The sequence below is a fragment of the Pteronotus mesoamericanus genome, unplaced genomic scaffold (assembly GCF_021234165.1).
Source record: "Pteronotus mesoamericanus isolate MK-2021 breed Mesoamerican mustached bat unplaced genomic scaffold, CSHL_Meso_final contig_20, whole genome shotgun sequence".
Classification (NCBI taxonomy): domain Eukaryota; kingdom Metazoa; phylum Chordata; class Mammalia; order Chiroptera; family Mormoopidae; genus Pteronotus; species Pteronotus mesoamericanus.
This window is the reverse complement of record NW_026555085.1, coordinates 88,432,752-88,453,050: the sequence shown is the minus strand read 5'-3', so window position 1 is coordinate 88,453,050 and position 20,299 is coordinate 88,432,752. Positions and strand designations below refer to the sequence as shown.

Below are 20,299 nucleotides of genomic sequence, written 5' to 3'. Positions count from 1 at the left end.
AGAAGTCTCAGGATGCCAAATCTGGGCTGCAGGGGAGCTGAGTCACCTGGGTGATTTGATGTTTTGCCTAAAACGTCTGCACAAGACATGATGTGTGAGCAGGTGTATTGTCATGACGAAGCTGCCAATCACCAGTTACCTACAGCTGTGGCCTCCTGAATCATCTGAATCGTTTCCATGGAGGAATGTTCAAGCTTAATGCAAAATTTGATGCAGATTCATTGCTCTACTTGCTTAGGCATTTTGAAAACAAAAGCCACACAGTACACATGCTCATTCAACAGCATCTACTGCCCGCTGCTGACTAGTGCAGTGAGGTTGTCATGTGTGAACAAACACATGTATGTTCCAGTCCACTATCCTTGGTTACATCGATGTTGTACAATCTGTTCTCGTTTTATTAATGTTCTCGTTTTATTAATTTATTAATGGCTAGGCGTTTTCCAGACAGGCCTTGTAGGTGACAAACTTAGAGAACTGGATTATAGATGTTTTTTTATAACTTAGACAAACATAAACCTCAAATTAACACAATTTATAACTGTAAATTTTTAGTCAGTATATGCCTTTTTCACACATACTATGAAGTATTTAAAAAACAAACTAAATTCCTACATTTTTCTCAGTGTCACACTGAAATAAATGACCTTCTGAGATATTAAATCCTAGCACCATACTACTGTTTCAAAATTGCTTTTCTTAAAGACATTAAAAAATAAAAAGTTATATTTAAAAAAGACTTTAGGATTTTTCTTTTTTAAATTCTGGTATTTTTTTAAATTATTATTTTTTTATCCTTACCCAAGGACATACCTACTGAATTTAGAGAGGTGGTGTGGGGAGGAGAGTGGGAAAGGGAGGTGGTAGCGGGGAGAGAGGGAGATGGAGAGGGAGACAGAAACATGGATGTGAGAGAAGCACATTGACTGGTTGCCTCCTGTATGCACTCTGACCAGGGCTGAACCCACAACCCAGGCAGGTGTCCTGACCAGGAATCGAACCCATAGCCCTTCAGTCCATGAGATGACGTTCCACCTGAGCCACACTAGCTAGGGCAAGATTTTTCAAATTTCAGCAAAATAAAAATTCTCATAATTACAACAGAAAAAAATTAATGTCCAAAAGGGATTTAATGTTGGAATTGATGTTGCTTAATACAACTAGGCTTTGATCAGAATAACTTTCAACATTTATAAATAATATGTGAAATTATAATACATTGGTATCTCTCCATAACCTGTGAAATTCAAGGTGACCAAGAGCTGGAGAAAGACAGGAGAGACAACTGATACTTACTTCATTGTTCTTTTGACTAAATAAATATCCCGTTTCAATCATCCATGTGATTGCATGAGGGAAGGTTAGAAAGGGTTCATCACTTATGAATGGATGACTCAAACGCCATCTATAATAATATGGAACAAGATATAATGGTATATGCAAAGATAATCGGACCTATTTTGAATTTTGCTTCCAACTCCCATAGCAGTACGATAAAATAAAAACAGAAAAGATTAAAAAAAAACAAACTGTCTATTTTTTCCTCAGCTATAATAACATTGCTAATTGCTGCCAAGGGAAAGAACTAAAATGACAACACATAAATACACAAATGAAATAAAAAGCATTTTAAACACTAATCAGAAAATAAATTATCACTGTTTAACTTACAGCTTCTAATTGATCCATTAGCTTTGATAAAAATTTTCGGCATTCAGGAGTTTTACTGTCAATCTTCATTCCAGTTTGCATTGCATATAAACGGCCTACAAAAAAAAAATGAAATGAATCTTATTTACAAATATAAAGAACAAAAAATATTGTTCTAACAATGCAAAAGATTCATGATGATGATAATAAATTTTTACCATGCATTTTCTTTTGGCATGTTAAAAAAAAAAAAAAGACTAGGTCCTAAGCTGTCAGAGGGGCCTGTAATTATTTAGTTGGTAAGCTGGGTCACTCAGAAAAAGAACACACATGTGGAAGACCACGTACCAAGTGTCAGATAAAAGCGGCTGATAAAAATATAGTATGTGCTGGAATAACGGGAACTGTGATTTGAGTCGCAACTGACAAAAAGAATTGTTTGAATCATTTTTATGTATACCAATAAAATGTACTCCCTTTAAAAAAATAATGAAAACATTAGAGATAAGGCTAAAACTAAAGGCTTCTCTAATAGCTTTTCCAATGACAAAAGCTGTGAACAGTTTGGTGATGATTGTTTTTACCACTGGTGTGTACATGTATCATCTGTAATTTATCTCTTACATTCACCATTACATTTTGGAGGTCTGTCTATGTGCTACAGTGCTCCACAGTATGGAGACACCATTCTAACTAAAGCATATGTAGGTAGTTCTCAGATTTTAATTATTACAAATCATGTTGCCCTACCATAATTTCGTGTGCATACATCTGAGAGTTCCCTGAAGTAAGTATCAAGAAGTGGAATTCCCGGGTCATAGTATGTATACCTTTTTCATTTTGACAGCTACTTGTAAACTGTCCCCCCCAGACAGGGTACTTGTACTAAATATAGTTATATCTGCAACATATAAAAGCACCCATTTTCCCCCAAATCATTAAAAACTGATACTACTAAACTTCCTGCCAATTTCAGGGTTGAAAGTGGTATCTCATATGCTTTTGCGTTGTCCTGTTTACTAATTAGGTGTGTATTGGATAGCCCTCCTTTATGAATTAGGAATATCTATCAAAATAAAACAAAAAACTTCCACCAAATTTTCTATTGGGTTATTTGCTTTTTAACAAATTGGCCTGTGGTTGCACTTTATACAGTATGAAGAAGGAACATAATGTTTTTTTCCCCAAAAAGGAATCTTGTGAACACTATGCTCATTCCCTGTTTTACTTTTCTCCTCATCATGTAATTATCTTCTATTTATTTATCCTGTCTCTACTTCAACTAGAATTTAAACTCCGCGATGACTACAATTTTAGTATTTGGTTCTCATCTAGACTAGTACTTGGCCTTCTAGAAACATTTTCTGAATAGATAAGAGAATAGCTCATTCTGCCCCACTGATTTAAATGCCACATTTATAATTCATTATCATGTGTTATCTTTCCATGAGATAAAAGGGTCCAATTCTCTATATTGTTCATGCTGCTTCCTTGGTCTACCTGGTCCTCTGGGTCAATTGCTGTTTTATTTACTAGTTTATAACATAGCTTGGTACTTTCAGGATTTCCAATTCAATGATGTCTACCCAATCGTATCTTCTTTCAAAATGCATTAATATACTGTGCATATTCTGTGTTTTTAATTTTAATAATTTTATCTGAAGGAACTTCTTTTTAATGCTTAGGCTTTTAGGGCTATCTTATGTTTTAGAGTTTAAGGTTTAACTTATTATTGTATTTATTCCCACAAATCTAATTTAAGTGTTTGCTCCATCTAGGGATTAACAAGAGAAGAAGAAAATGGAGCTCCAAAACTACTGTACAGATATACACTGCCCCATAGTATAAAAAACATGGTGCTTTCATTGTGCAGTACCCAGCACTGGGTATCACTCTTGGCACACAAAGACAGACAAATGCTAATTTAAAAAGCAAAAATAAGCATTTTTGTTTAAATATCCATTGCTTTGATCACAAGTGTGACCAAATTTTCTGTCTTTTCTCTTTCGTTATCTAGTCATACTTCTTTAGCAACTTGCCTTGGTCTTTTTCCCATTTACCTGCCAGGTTTTAAACACCCTCATTCCCCCCGGCCCCATTTCCCCAGGTCTTTTAAGGTGAGGTGAATGCCCTCCCCTTTTTAAACTAGTCGTACTTCTTTTGACTTGTTCACGTTCTGTGACTGTTTTAGTCAGCTCTTTTTTTCTTAAAACTGATTGAATTCTCCAACACTTCTTTGTGAGCTGTTAGGTCTTTTCTTCCACTAATTTTGTTGCATTTGTTTTTTTAGAGTGCATCATGAGTTCTTTGGATAAATAAACATATAGGCGGTAAATACTAAGTCATCTTTCAATTTGCATGTGGTTTTAAAATACAGAGGCTGCAAATACATACTCAAAGTTACTATTCCTTTTCCCTATCACTTCTAAGGTTGGGACAGTCTTTTATTTCCAGGGACTAAATATTTAATTATATGATTTTCCTAGTCATTCTTATGGTTTAATTTTTCAAACTTAACTCTTTAATCTACTGTAACTTGCATTTCCCCCTAAGTTATTGGCACCTGTCTCAAAAATCACTTAATAATCCTTCCTAATTATTTGTGATTCCTTCTTTAATATACATAATTTAACTTTTTGTTTCCCATTTGACTTTGCTGAAATCTCAGATCAAACGTCTTCTTATATAACATCTAAAAATGAAAATATACTTTTTCTTCCCCCTAACTTAATCTTACTATGTCTTATTGTATTACCAATTTTCTAAGGAATTTTAAGTGTTATTACTCCTATTTTTAAGAGGAAGCCTTTTAGTTAGAGTAGGAATTGTTAAAATATAAAGTGAGGCATATTGAAAAAATTAGGAATTACTGGAGCCGAAATCAATTCAAATAGGGTAACGCCAGGCTAACAGTGGTTAGGAGCGCTCCACTGACAGAAGCCAGGGGAAAGGCTTCTGTAGAGAAAGTGCAGAAGCAGAGAGGGAAAATCATCTGACTGGCTATAGCTAACGCCTCCTTGGCTGCCTGTCATTGGCTGGCCTTGGCATTTTGATTTGGTAACAGACATTTACAGGCTTAGAGTTGTTTGCCTGCATAGGCTGCCACAGCATTAGTACCACATCAGTTGAATGGATTCCTGTTTAATTAATTTCATGCAAGGTTGCTCTTACTTTCCCTAATAGAGCCACTCTGCCTTAAGCTATATTGAGGCTGAAGCCTTTGAGACCCATATAACTCCAGGAATTGGCAAAACAATTGGATGGGGTGTGGGAAAAAACATCAGTAGGAATGCTGGTATTTTGACCTTAGCTTTTTAAATTTTCTATTTGTTATAATCTTTTATAATATACAGCATCAGTACACTCATACAATTTATAAATAATTTATATAACATATCAGAGATTTGTGTTTAATGTTTTGTTTTGTTTAGAACTCATGTAGATAGGTGACCAAAAGCTTAAGAATCAGGGTTCACTGCATTCTCATTCCTTTTAAGTCTAAATGGTATTTTCTTGCCCCAACCTAGCCCATGCCTCTTCCCCAAGCCCCCATTCCTTCTACTGTATCCCCTGGCACTACTGCTTCATAATCCTCTCCTCAGATTCCTTCTCTCTATCTTAACTAAAACCTGAATGTCACTTCTAGAAGTCATTTGCAGTCCTTTCGAGTACTAATTTTTAATTTCCTTATATTCCTCCTATCCCAGGACTGGCAAGGATGGCTCGTTTTCTCTTTGTACTCCATAGCTACTTACATTCTGGTATTTTCTCAGTGTCTTCTAAACGTGCTGGTCTATGGCTCATGCCACCCTCTTCCACTTGCTCTTGTTATGCCTATAATCGTCCACAGACCTCTCTGTTCTTCCAACACAATCCCTGTGCACACAGACAATCAATACTTTTGGCAGAGACTGCAAGCTGCCGTTCCACATCCATTCTTCCCATCTTCCTTACAAACAAGATGATCTTAGGGAGCTGTAATGTGCCCAGCCAAAACAGTACATTTCCCAGTATTCCTCAAAGCAAACTATAGCCATGAAAATAAGACTAATATCATTCAACGAGAAATTGTTAGGAGAGACTTCTGGAAAGTCACCTTAAAGTGGGAAATGATGGCAGGGGCACGATCTCACCCTTCCCCATTTCTCTTCCCTGCGGCCTATAAAAATGGGATGACTGAAACTCTAGTGGACACCTTGGCACAAGCAACCTTCGAAATAGTAACCATGTGTTTGTTTCTAGATTTGAAATGGGAAAGAATGGGAATCCCTAATAATTTCATGAAATTTTCATGCTGACACTGAGTACTGCAAGTATCAAACTTTCTTTTAAATGAGGAAGTATTTACCTTAGTTATTTTTATTTTGGATTTTCTGTGATTAGAGCACAAATCTAATTCTAATGCATAGCTGGTGCCAACCTCTTTCTTCCTATTGGCCCTAACCTCCAGTAATTGTATGTAGTCTCCCTTACATGCCATCATTCCATAATTAACTTAACATTACACACCCCCAAAATCAGCACATCAAGCAATCACTCTAAACAGACTATCCTTTTTTCCCCAACATTCAACAATGCCTATTAAGCCCGGCTTCCAGTTCACTAGTGTCTCCTGAACTCTCCGTGACAGTCTTATCTCCTTTAATGTCCCTCTGCAACCAGCTCTGATTTTACAGTATATTTTTCTAAAACATTGCTGCCCCTGACTCTTTCTGCCCTCCTCTGGTGACAGCACGCCCATTCATAAAGCCGTCTATGCACTTCCTCTGCGCCTCACACGAGCAGCAGAGATCACTGGCATGTTAGTATCATACAAAGAGCATAATTATCAAGTACGTTTAATGCCTGCCTTCCCAATCTCCCAAATGACTATTTCAAACAACGTGTATCTCATTAAAACAATCTCACCCAAAAAGTCATAGAAAACTTATGACATTATTTGCTATCTATATATAATAGTGTCCAACATGATAAAACATGATAATATTAAGTACTGTACTCACATGAAATACAGTACCGACATTTTCATTTCCTAGTCCTTTTCCTTTATTTTCTAACCATAGTAGTGAACACTATGCGAATCCTACCATTCAAAGAGTAGTCAGCGACTTGACAGACCAACGTTGGGGATAAATGGCTATCAAGTACAGGTAAGAGCCCAGATAATATGAAACGAGGCTGATTCCTAGATCTTCCTTGGCTTTACTGGCACCCATCTCAGAACTTAACCATTAATCAGATATGCAGAAAATTAATCCAGTATTTTCTCGTTACCATTTGAAAGCAATTTATCTGATATAAAAAGTACAATTTTCAGTTTCAAATTTGTCACTCTTTACTTCTACTATTGCTTACAATAAAAATGGAGTCAGTCTGTCTACTATCTCCTTTGAAGAAAAAATCAAATTATTCCAACTTCGTTATCATCAAAATCATTATCATTCTCCCTCACAACACATAGACAAATATCAACTTCTTATTCTTTAAAAGTTAGCCTCAATAGAGGTGGCTGAGTCCCAAAATACAGTATAATGACAACACAGTTTACTGGTTTTTCCAAATGCATTTTTTTCTTGGTTTACATGCATGTTGAATCTTTACAATTACAGGGGCATTACTGTATAGTAACACAAAAAATTTTTTTTTGAAAGAGAGGGAGAAAAACATCAATCGTTGCCTTCCATATGCACCCCAACTGGAGATTGAACCAGCAACCTAGGTGTGTGCCCTGACTGGAATTGAACCCCCAAACTTTTGGTGTACAGGATGATGCTCCAACCAACTGAGCCACACTGGCCAGGGCTGTAGAGTAACACTTTTAATTAAAGAACTGAGTCATCTAAGAATTGGAGATTTATAATAAATATTGGCCTGGCTTTTACATTTCTAATATCTTATGTGGTTTATAATTCTTAAGTACAGAAAATGTATCACGAGATGCATTCTGTAATATTAATAAAAGGGAGAAGAACTTAAATCTACTTATGAAAATTAATAAAGATCTTTTTGCCATAAGGGATGGAAAAAAAGGATCACATTCATATAGAACTGTTTAAGACAAGAAACTCATTGTGGCAGCAGCAGTACGATGAAAGATTGATGTCCTACATGGAAATTACCCACTAAAACAGCATAAATGTGTAGCTAAAATCAACTATAAGATGATATATTTGATTCATTTCATCAAGGAAATATTTATTTTTATGAATAAATATTATTTGAAGATGAGTAATGAGGTATGTTTGCAAAAGGATTAAATACTTTCCAACTCAATTTTAATTTAATGAGGCATTTGGAGACAAACATTTACTAATCCTGAAGGTATGTGTAATTCAAAGTTCCATAAAATCTAAATATCAACATTCTAAAACATCTTTATTTATACATGAGAAATAAAAAAGATATAAAATGCATGATATAAATAAACAAAAATATATGAAAAGCAGTTGTAAAGAGTGGTAACTTAATATGTTAGTAAATGTGGCACTCAAATAGGAATCATTATGGTGTAGATTCATGTCTAAAAGCAAATTTTATTCCAATGAATAGAACTGAACATACTTTTCTACTTAGAATTATATTGCAAATATCTGCTATATGGTTAGTATTGTCTGTTGTGTAGGGACTTTTGAATCAAAGGCTAAAAAGAAAGCATTGATGAACGTCTACTAAAAACTATTTATTTCAATCATTCCTTCACTAAATATTTTTGGAACTCATGTCATAATGTACACAAATTAGCAGCTTACAGACAACATTACTACTGAATTCCTAAGAAAAAACTGTGCTGGTATTGAGCAAATACTAAGTAACAATTTGATTATTAAAATAAGACCCCGGATTTTAATTTTGGCTCTCATGGAGTTGCCATAACCATGGTGGATAGGACATCGCTCTAGCCAACTGAGCTACCTGGCCAAGGCCATTATAAAGTATTTTAGGGAAACCACGAATAAAATGAGGTAAATAGAACATACACAAAAGAAGATAAACAAAACTTCTAGAGATGAAAAATATAGTATCTGAAGTAAAAAATTTACTTGGATAAGATTAGTAATAGTTTAACCACAGGAGAAAAGATTAGTGAACTTCAGAACACAGGAACAGAAGCTACTAAAAGCAGTGAGAAAAAGGACTGAAAACAAAAGGAAAACTACAGTCTCATTGAGGTGTGGGGAAAATATCAAGTGTTCTTAGACATGTGCAACTGGATCCCCACCAAAAAGGTTGGGAATATGTGGCAAAAAAAGAAAAAAACCCCCCAAAACCAAACCCCAAAAAACCAGCCTTGGCTGCTGTGGCTCAGTGGATTGAGTGCCAGCCTGCAAACCAAAGTGTGATCACCGGTTCAATTCCCAGCTGGGGCACATGCCTGGGTTGCGGTCTGGGTCCCTGGTGGGGGGTGTGCAGAGGCAACCACACATTGATGTTTCTCTCCCTCTCTTTTTCCCTCCCTTCCCCTCTTTCTAAACACACAAAATCTTTTTTTAAAAAAAGTGTCAAAAAATAAACTGACAAAATTTTTGCCCAGCAAAAATATCTTTCAAAAATAAAAGTTAAATAAATGTTTATTTCACACAACAGAAGATGAAAAGAATTTATTATCGGCAAGCTTCATAAGAAATGATAAAGATTCTTCAAACTAAAAGAAAATGATAACCAGATTAAAAACTTGGATCTATGCAAAGCAATGAAGAGTACTAAAAATGGTAATTATGTGAAAATATTTAAAAATTTTATTCTCTCATTTTACATATTTCTTTAAAACGTACATTTAAAAAAGTATCTTAGCATTTTTGGCATATGTATAAGTAAAAAGTATGACAATTATAACCAAAGAACAAAAGAGGAGAAAAGAAAGTAAAGTTCTTTATATGTGAGGTGGTATATTATGATAATAGATTGTGATAAGTTAGTTGTAAATACTAGAGCAACAATTACAAAAATAAAGAATAACAATTCCACAGTGGAAGTACAATGGAATCCAAGTGCTTCCAAACAGAAATAATAATTAACTGAGGTTAAAAAGACATTTAAAAACCAATAAAACCTTGCCAAGCCACAGAAAAATGACAAATTGCATGAAAGCAAGAAATTATCAAGCATTGAAGCTTATTATATATATTCCTGTGTTGCTCAAGAGTATCAAGCTTTCGCTTTGAACAAACACAATTGCCATAAAATATGAACCTTACCCAAAATGTTTAAACTTGCGTGAGTACCACTAGAAAAGGCGATGACAATAAAGACAAGTCACTTGATTCCAGTGACCCTATCCCTTCAGTCTCAAGGATAGGTTAAAAGAACCTAATAAGGGAGTGGGTTAAAAGGAGTAAAACTAGTAAAATGAGTATTTTTACAAAATAAATTTCATGTTTGCATATACATTTGCTAGAACAAATAAAAGATAAATAAATGTAATGCTAATAAATCAGCGGTTCAACTTTCTCTGTTTTTTAATTATTAACCTGTCATCACTACAGTGAATTATCCTTAATCAGTTAATAAAAATAATTAGGTAACATGACTATGGGTTTCGGTTGGTCTTAGAGATTTAGAAATCACCAAAAAAGAAAAATTGTTTTTTTAATTTTTGGCTTAATTAAGCTTGTCTGACTGGCTTTAGAAAATCTAATTTCTGTGTGATTAACAAAACAATAAATAGGCAACTAATTATTAATTAGGATTAATTAATACCCAAGTGGCTTACCATCATCAAAAAAGGAATCCAGGATTTAGTCTTTATTTAAACTAAACTACAATTTTACATTTCTTGTCCAGAATTGAAGTACACATATGTATTCACAAATTCCTTAAAACTGTGTTTTACTTTTTCTAATCATATAAACAAATGGCTCTCAAAGAACATTTATACAAGGTCACTGAAAGCCTATTAATTGTACAATGTCACCCCCTAGCGGAAACTTTAACAAATTAAACTTGAAACTTTGTCTCATTAATCAGGCAAATTTAAAAAAAAAAAGAAAATCTTTCTAGGTTTGGTTTTATCTATAACACCAAACCTGATAGAATCAAAATGTTTATCATATGGTGTCTGTGTTTCAGTAGAAACTGAAAAATTTTCTGGCTTCATTAAAGCAAAAAAAAGAAGAAAAGAGAGACATATAGAGTTTAAGCCTGTCCCTTCATTTCTACCCTCTACTTATTAGGTAGGAATCTCCCAGATTACTGCACTGGCTTTTTGTCCCCCTTTCATTTTTCACCAATTTAATAGTCCCTTTGCCTTGACTCACCCTGTAATTGGTATTCTATGTACTACCTGCTATCAATAATTTCCCATATAACCCTTTTTCATCTAGAATCTGCTATTCAGGTCCTGGTTCTTTCACTTACTGAGAGAAGGACCAGGAGGATCTTGAGGTTCAAATCAAATCCTAACAGAAAGGATTGTTAAGAAATGCCGGGGGGGGGGGGGGGGTGTGTGCGTGTGTGTGTGTGTGTGTGTGTGTGTGTGTGTGTCTGTCTGTCTGTCTTTACTTAGTAACAACTATATGGCCATTAGTTCCCTCCAGGGACCACCATTGTCTTTGACTTCAAGTTACTTTAACAAACATTTCTTAAGTACCTGTTCTTTATTTGTGTAAATATCTCTAGTGGCATAGCACAACCTGGCACAATGAATGAATAAAGAGCACCCAGCAGGATGTAAGCCTTCAGAGAGACAAGGGAAAAGCAATTAAGGTAACAACCAAACAAGGCACAATGAGGACATAAAAAGCACTTTAAAGTCAGGGGAACTGGAAGAAGGCCTCCCTGTAAAAGTGAAGATGAAGCTAGTATCTGAAGGTTAAAAATGGAGGCGGGGGGGGGGGGGGGAGGGGGAGGGAAAGGGAAAAGGTGTCAAGGCTAAGGGAATAGAATGTTGAAAGATTTGGTGACAAGAAAATGAGCAAGGTTCTAGAAAAAGAATGAAATTCAGTTTGATTAAAAATACAAAAGCTATTATAATTCAGGTGTTAAATTTGAAAATCTGACAGAAGTGGAAGAGTCTAGAAAACTTTAATATATCTACATTGGTTCAAGCCAAAATTTCTTTTAAATATAAGAAACTGATGAATATTTAAAAGAACCTCCAAATAAAACCCTACAAAGTTCTGCTTTATCAATGACTTTGTAAAAATCAAGTTAGATATGAGATAAAAGAAGCAATCTTGGCCTGGCTGGTGTGGTTCAGTGGACTGAGAGCCAGACCGTGAATCATAAGGTCACTGGTTTGATTCCTAGTCACGGCACATGCTTGGGCTGCCGGCCAGGTCCACGGTTGGGGACATGTGAGAGGCAACCACATATTGATGTTTCTCTCCCTCTCTTTCTGCCTCCCCTTCCCCTCTCTCTTAAAGTAAGTAAAATCTTAAAAAAAAACCCCACAAAAACAAAAAAAGAAGCAATCTTCTCAACAATATTTAGGAAACCAGCATAATGTGGTTACCAAAAATCTGACAATGATAACTCTTAAAAAAACAAAAGAAGCTGATCCAGCTTTACTTGGGACCATTTGGTGTAGGGAGTGGGGGGGGGGGATTAGGAACAGAAAACAGAGAAAGAAAAAATAATAGACTTGGACATTAAGAAAAATATACAATATAATATATAGACAACACCAAAAGCACAATACAAAAAAGAAAAACTGATAAACTGGACAACACTAAATATAAAAACTTTCTGTCTGTGAAATCCTGCAATGAAGCCAAAAAGACTAGATACAGACTTGGAGCAAATATTTGCAAAACATATACCTGACCAAAGACCAGCAGCTAGGAAAAAAGGGAGGAGGGGTTTAAAACATGAACAGACATTTCACTGAAGGCGATATACAGACAGCAAGCAAGCACAAGAACGATGTCAACTTCAGGAGCCATCAGGAAGATAAAAGTTAAAACCACAAGATAATCAAACCCATAATAATGCCTGAAAAAATAGTGACACACCAAATACTGGCAGGATGTGGAGAAACTGGATCACTCATACGCTGTTGGTAGGAATGCGCAATGGTACAGCCAGTCTGGACACAGTTCCCAGTTTCTTATAAACCTGAACATGTAATTGCCTCACAACCCAGCAACTGTTCTCTTGGGCACTTACCTAGAGCCCAAGAAACTTACCTTGAAACTTACGAGTTTCACCCACTGCCCCGGGGCAACTGGGGTGCCACAAGAATGTTTAAAACGTGCAATCCCTGATAATTTAGTCAGGTGCCCTGACCTCTTTTTCCCTTAGATTGTCAAATAAAGAAATGACAATGGCCAACACAACAACAGCTGTCTCGTATGAATAAATCAAAATTATACCTATTTTTTTTGTCAGATTGGCAAAAAGTATATTTTTTGGTGTGTCGCAGAATTTTAGTAATTAGTTTATGAGTGTCATGAGATGAAAAAGGTTGAAAATCGCTGTTCTAGAGAAATGCAAACTTACGTTCACACAAAAAACAATACATATATTCATCAACTTTATTCATAATAGTCACAAATTGGAAACAACTGTCTTGGCCGGTTTGGGCTGTTGTAACAAAATACCACAAATTGGGTAATTTATAAACAGAAATGCTCATGGTTCTAGAGGCTGGTAGCGCTGGTGCAGCCAGGTGAGGGCTCTCCTCCTGGTTGCAGACTCCTCTGGTGCATCCTCAAGTGGCAGGAGGAGCTGGAAGCTTGGTGGAGCCTCTTTTGTAAAACCACTGATCCCAATGATGAGGGCGCCACCTCATCACCTCGTCACCTCCCAAAGGCCTCACTACTAACACCATCACCTCTGCGCGTTAGGATTTCAACAGGACTTCTGGGGTACTGGGGACTAACATTAGGAACCGAAGCACAGCCAAATGTCCTTCAAAGGTTGAGTTGTTCAACTGTGGTACTTACATACCATGGGATACTACAGAGCATTAAAAAAAGCAAACTGATACACTCAACAAACTAGATGAGTTTCCAAGCAATTATGCTGAGTGAAAAAAGTCAATTGCAAAAGGTTGCATAATGTATGGTTTCACTGATACAACATTTTTTAAATGATAAAATTTCAGAAATGGAGAATAGTTTAGTGCTGTCAGGGGCGGGGCGGGGGGCGGGGGGTGAAGGAGATACCGGTCGGCTGTAAAAGATAACAGAGGGGACTCTTCTTAAGGAACTGCCCTCTACCTTGACTAGGGTGATACAGGAACCTACACCTGATAAAACTATTTAAACTAAATGCACAAACATGAATACGTGTAAAACTGGAGATGTGTGAATAAGACTGAGGTACTGTATTGATATCAATATTCTGGTTGTGAAATGATACTATAGTTTTGCAAGTGTATCATTGGAAGAGACTCGTTAAAGGGCACACCGGACCTTTCTGGATTAATTCATACAATGGCAGGTGAATGTCAAATCTCAACTCAACTTAAAATAAGAGGCTTAATTTAAAAAAATTAATGGGATTCTTTTTAGGAACACAGGAATGTTTCAAATATGAGGAAATTTACTATTTTGTTATTACTAATTTAATAATTTCAAAATAAACAGTAGGCATATCAGCACTTGCATAGACAATAAAAATACAGTATTTCAACCTTCATTCCTGATTAAAAAGAAAAAGGACCAAACATCACAGAGATATAGGAATAGTAAAGCAACAATTAAAAAAATTGTAATACACTATGGTACTCCCATTAAAGCCAGAATAAATTATTTTTGGAAATCACTTAATACTGAACACGACCTGATACAATGTCTAAATCCTACAATGACATACCCATGACTTAATGTAAAAGAGTAAATTGTTAAGACGAAGAGGATTCTAGGCAGCTCAGCACACATAGTCCCATAAGTAAAAGAGAAGGTGAAGCTTTTATGAATCACCAAGCACTTTAAAAAAATCTGGAATTTTTTTATTATAAAAAAACTTCCTTGCTCTAGAAATTTTGAAAATTTTTGTTTTCTCAAAGATCACAGAAAACTATCCCTTCACACATCAGATATTTAAACAGGTACAAAGAAACATGTAACTACTGTATTACATCAAATAATAAGATCTAAAAATTATATTCTTTCAATTGAAATGTAGCTATTTGGTATCTATCACAATCTATTTTAAAACACAAAAAGCCCTTTTTTTAAAAAGAGTCAGAAATAATACATTGTTGTATTTTATTTTAACCCATATTTCCATTTACTTAACCTAGACAATTTTATTATAAAGAATATACTTCTAAGCTCAATACGCCTAACTTATACTTCTCTGCAAAAAAAGTGTACAAAAGTTAAAATTTAAATTAATAAAAATTTTCTGTCAGGTAAGGTGCTAAGTGTTAAAAGTTTTCTTCTGGAATTGAGTTTTTATAATTATTGTAATGCATAAATGGTCAAACAGCATACATTTTATATATTTGAATCATTAATTATAAAAGTAAAGCATCTAATGATGAGTTAAATTGAGTATCTATGAATCAATATGATCTGTCATAATGAACCATGATAGAGTACTGGATATATTTCCACTTTCATTTTTATGAAAGTAACATGGGGATAAAATTCATTCTTGTAAAGCACTGGATGAGTATGAAAGTTTTGTCATAGCAAAAACCACTAAATTCTTTAAATTCCTTCTGGGTTACAGGCTAAAAACCATATAATTACCAATCATTTTCATAATATCTACGGTGAAAATTCAATTAGGTCTCCCTCAAAATTTGTTTTAAAACTAGAAAAGAATTTGTCACCCCATCAGTTCTTGTGAAGCATATAAAAAAGATCCTACAAAGAGTCCTCCTTTTTTTCTTTTTCAGTCAGAGGCTTCTTGTTTATCCTAGAAACCAAGTCAGGATTGGGAAAACTGAAAAAGTTTATTTCAATGCCCTCTGGCAAATAAATAAATAACTAATTTTATCACTTGTTTTAAATGTATTTCTGAAAAAAACCAAAAGACCTCCGAGTTGAAGATATTGTTCATTGGGTTTAAGGAGAATGTCTACCTTATTACATAAATAACAAAAATTGTTGTTAATACCAAACCAATCAGCTAGAAAAATACGACTTAATTTTCCAATTCGAATAAATATCTTAACCATGTCCCCACATGCCTCTTGTCATCTGAACTCTAATTCTAAAAGTTTGATAAGCCACGAACCCTTACATGAGCTTGTCACTTGGATGGTAAAAGACACTGGCCCCTTAAGCATTTCTCTTTTGCCATTTTTTCTCTTATCTCAAAAATGACATTCTTTAATAATGAAGAGAGAATTAAAAGGTAAGGTCATTTCATAAAAACTCTTGCTGTTCTGGGAATTCAGCACACTACAACACTCGAGTTTTTTCTTTCTTTCTTTTCTTTCTTTCTCTCTCTCTCTCTCTCTTTCTTTCTTTCTCTCTTCCTCTCCCTCTCTCTCTCTCTCCCTCTCTCCCTCTTTCTCTTTTCTTTCCTAACCATGAACTGGCATGTGTATGAGTGTTAGAGACTCTGAAGAGAGGATTTTCCTTTGTGTCCTTCCTTGTCTTTGTCCCTACAGTTAATCCCCACCCCCCCGACCCCGGCCCCTTCACAGGACCTTGGTCCCAAACTGCCCCTTCTCATCCCTCTGGATAAAATCCAAAATGATGAAATAATAGCTGCGAATCTTGACCAACAATTCCTCCATCTTCTAAGATTCTTTCCTGACCAATTATTCCTGAAAGGAGTCAAACTCTAGGTGACTTCCCCATCCCTCTTATAAAAACATACCACCCTCTTCCCCTAAATTACAATGTTCCTTTGACATCCTTTCTCATGCCCAGAATTTTGAATAAAGGCTTATTATTCTTTGCTCTGATCTTCTTCCATACAACACAGGGAAAGACAGGAAGCTTTACCTAATACCTTAAATAGTGGAGGCTTCACTAATACTAGTAATTTGAATTGTCCTGTTTTTCTGAACCCAGGAGGTTTTCCACCTTCTTTTCCAGGGCAATACACCCATAAGAATACTCATGATGCATAACAGCAGGCCCTTCTTCTTTAACTAGGAGAAGGGCAATTGTGAACAAGATGAAGGAAAAGAGAAGCAGCATACTACTTTGCTACTGTGACTGGAGGAGCCTTGTCAGGAAAAAAACAGGGAAGTTGAGAACTGGGAAAATGATTCTTGTAGAGTTACTTACATACAGAAGTTTGAAAAGCCCTAGTTTAGTATGTCTAGAACACCAGTTACAAAGAAAAAGTCACCATGAGCCATCTTCTGTTTATCAGCATGTTCATACCCACAAATACAATACCCCAGGAATTCTCAGACAGCACATACGAATATAAATATATTTAAAGCATTTAAAGAAGTAAGAGTATTTAAAAAATACAGTAACAAAAGACTATAGAAATGGCTAGGCCAATTTGAAAACAAAAATAACTGAACATCTAGAAATAAAAAAATTAAGGCAGAAATTCGATAAATGGGTTATACAACAGGACATCTACATGGAGATGAACACAGACCTAAAGAGATTACACCAAATGTAGCTCAGAGAGACGAAGGTATGCAAACCATGAAAGCATTAAGAGACAAAGAAATAAAGGAGAAAAGTGCAACACATGTCTAATCAAAATTTCAGTAGAGAATAGGGGTAACAGAGGAAGAGCAATACGTCAACGTCCCAAACAAGGTATTACTTACACAAAAGGAAAACAGGGTCTAGAAAATGAGAATATGAATCATAGGGAAGAGCTGGATAAACTGGCTAGATTTTAAAGCTAAGAATTCTGAACATAAAAGGACTTCATAGAGTGGAAAATTGAGCTAGAAACTAGGAGAAGACATTTGCAATGCGTACAACAAAGGAATAGTCTTTAGATTATTAAGAAAGATGGTGAACTAGAAGAATGGTCAAAAGCAAACAGTATTTTAACAGGGAATCGCAAATGGTTAATTAACATATGAAAAGATACTCAATCTCATTAAGACCCAATGAATTGCAAATTTTGCTCCAATGAGACACACATTTCATGCCCACCAGATTGGCAAAAATTAAAGTCTAATAACATCAAACATGGTAGGTACATTAATGTTCATTTTATTATACCTCAGACTATATACACACATTATATATGGTTTTTAATATGCATATGTTTCATAACAAAATATTTTTTAAGTGCCACCTGGATTTAGCAATAAAAATGTTTGTTCATGACCCTGCTGAGAGCTGTTTCCCTGAAGTAATGGGCATGAAAACCAGACTCCAATGGGCTGAAAAGATTCTATGGGATAAGGATATAAAAACAATTACAGACAGCTATTTCAAGCTAATCTCTGAGGCTGTGCAGACAGGACAGCAATTTTAGTGGAATGTCAAAGCGAGAGCTTTTATTATTATTACTATTATTTTTACTTTTTAAATAAAGGAAACGGGGTCAAGTTTAGAAAGAAATGGCAAAAGAGAGAGGGAGAGGATAATGACAAAGGAAATAAAGGGTCCCTAGGCAGTCACAGAATATAACAGAAAGCCCATGAATAGGGATTAGTTTTAGGCAGGAACAACAGTTCCTACTACATTGTTATAAGAGACTACCTCTTTGTCCACATCATTTCTTTTTTCTCCTTGCTCTAACCACTCCCGTTACAATGGCTTCCTTGATCCTCCTTCAAGCAACCCGTGCCTCGGGACTTCTGAACTTGTTATTCCCTCCTTGGAGAAAAGTTAATATAATACTCTTTCCCAGATGAAGCAAAGCCTACTTTCCATTCTTTTCAAGGCTTTGCTCAGATGTGAACTCAGTGAAGCAGTCACCAGAGCACTCTGGAAGTAAAATTCCCTCCTCACTCCCTGCCCCCCTGTTCCTGGTATTCCCTATTTTCTTTCCCTGCTTTATTTTTCTCCATAACTTTCTAATACCCTACGTAATATACTCATCTTATTGTTTAATCTCCCCACCCCATTTTATGTACACGCCATTAATGCAGGAACTGTAGGTAGCAGCTCAATAAATACACACTGAATGACTAATGTCCCCTTCTTGATGAACCTGAATAACAAGTACAATAGAAAAGACGATGTCAGATTTGAACAGAATGAGGTAAAGCCTAGACAGTATTCAAGTTACTGATTGCAGAAGAGGACATTTGAGTTAGAACTTGGATCATGTGGAATTTGACAAGCGGAGGAAAAGAGGTAGACGTTCCAAGAAGGTGAAGACCACCGAGGTTTGAAAGGGCCTTGCACACGTGACAAATGAAGATGGTACACCTGCAGTACCTACCGCAGGGGTGACAGTGGATTAGATTTTAGCTTATCTTGTAACAACTGAGGACACATTGAGCTTTAACTCTAAGAATCCTTTTCAGAAGATTTAGTTTCTGGGTTACTTATTTGCAGTCAGGTTCAAGTACGGAATATAAAATAAAGTTGACATAACTCTACTGGAACTACTCTCTTCACCACAAAGAAACTCTGAACAAATTTAATCCGCGATTTCTGCCAACTATAGATTATAACTATAAAAATCAATCAAAGTGAGAACACTGATACCAAATATCTCAACCCAGGTACTAAGACTAAAAATTCTCAATGGAAGGAGAGCTGTTTGGACGCAGAAGTAGGAATGGTTAAATTCAAATGTCTGTTTAAGTAGCGGATACTCTCCATTTAACCCCGTTTAACCATTTATGAGTTTTGGAATAGGCTTGCACTTACAATTAACCTGCCCTTATTACTATGTTTACAAATTTAGTCTGTAGTCTTTTTGTCCACAGTACTGCTGTCTTTGGGACATTCACCTTGGATGGCCCAACTCAATTACCCATGTTATTTTCAGGTTTTCCTGGTGGAGGGAGACGAGAGGCTATTACGTGTACACAGAGAAATCAAACCAAACCAAACACCTTAGGTCAGCGTTTTTCGGTGCTCCTGAGACTATGTAGTCATTTTGGGAACATTTAAGCCCAAGACAGGAGACGGTGGAGGCGGTGGACATCTTGGTGCTTTAGGAGTTTTGTTTTTCTGGGATCTGCGATGGGGCAGAGAGAGTTGGTCAGGACCTCCGAGGAGGGCGGGGCAGAGGGTAGAGCCCAGGTCTAGAGCCAGGGGGCGGGGCCTGCTCCAAGAACCAGAGAGTGGTGGGTGGGCCCCAGCAGGTAAGGGAGGCCGCGGCGACTCGGAAAGACTCACAGTAATAGGCCACAACAGGGTCCCGCTTGTCATGCTCCTGAGCCGTCCTCAGATGATGCTGTATGCTCTTAAACTGTGGGGGGAGCGGAGGCAGCGGGGCAAGCGTAGCCATCTCTACTTCTCCTCACCACTTCCTACTCGCGCGCAACCAGCACTTCCGCTTCCGCGGGGAGATCACGCGAACCAGCGTGCAGGGTAAATCCCGCCTACTCTCCCGTTGCTCAGCAACAGCAAGTCAACTACGGATTCCCAGTAGGAACAATCTCAGAGTTCTTGGCTCACGGTCTGAGAGGTAGTAGCGCACTCTGCTGGTAGGAAGGAGGGAAGTTTTGTTTTGTTTTAATTTTTTTTAAAAATTTTTATTGGCTCACCTCTTTTGTGGAAAAAGGAAGGATAAAAAGGGAAAAACAAAAAGAGACTAATGTTTATTGATTGGGAAAAAAGGATAAAGTCGTGAATTGCCGTTGGCATCATTCAAGAATTATCGCTTCCAATTCCTCAGATTATATTAATAGCGT

The 20,299-nt window shown here is 36.3% G+C and overlaps 1 protein-coding gene across 1 annotated transcript in view; it reads right to left on the bottom strand.

Moving 5' to 3' along the window:
• Nucleotides 1-19,934, bottom strand: part of VTA1 (vesicle trafficking 1) — a 46,759-nt gene extending 26,825 nt beyond the window's left edge. Inside the window, exons 1-2 of the mRNA XM_054570042.1 lie at nucleotides 19,782-19,934; nucleotides 1,672-1,766 (exon numbers count right to left, since the gene is read on the bottom strand). Coding sequence (XP_054426017.1) covers nucleotides 1,672-1,766; nucleotides 19,782-19,893 — 207 coding nt within the window. The 5' untranslated portion in view covers nucleotides 19,894-19,934. The remainder of the gene's footprint in view (nucleotides 1-1,671; nucleotides 1,767-19,781) is intronic.
• Nucleotides 19,935-20,299: the final 365 nt, after the last annotated feature.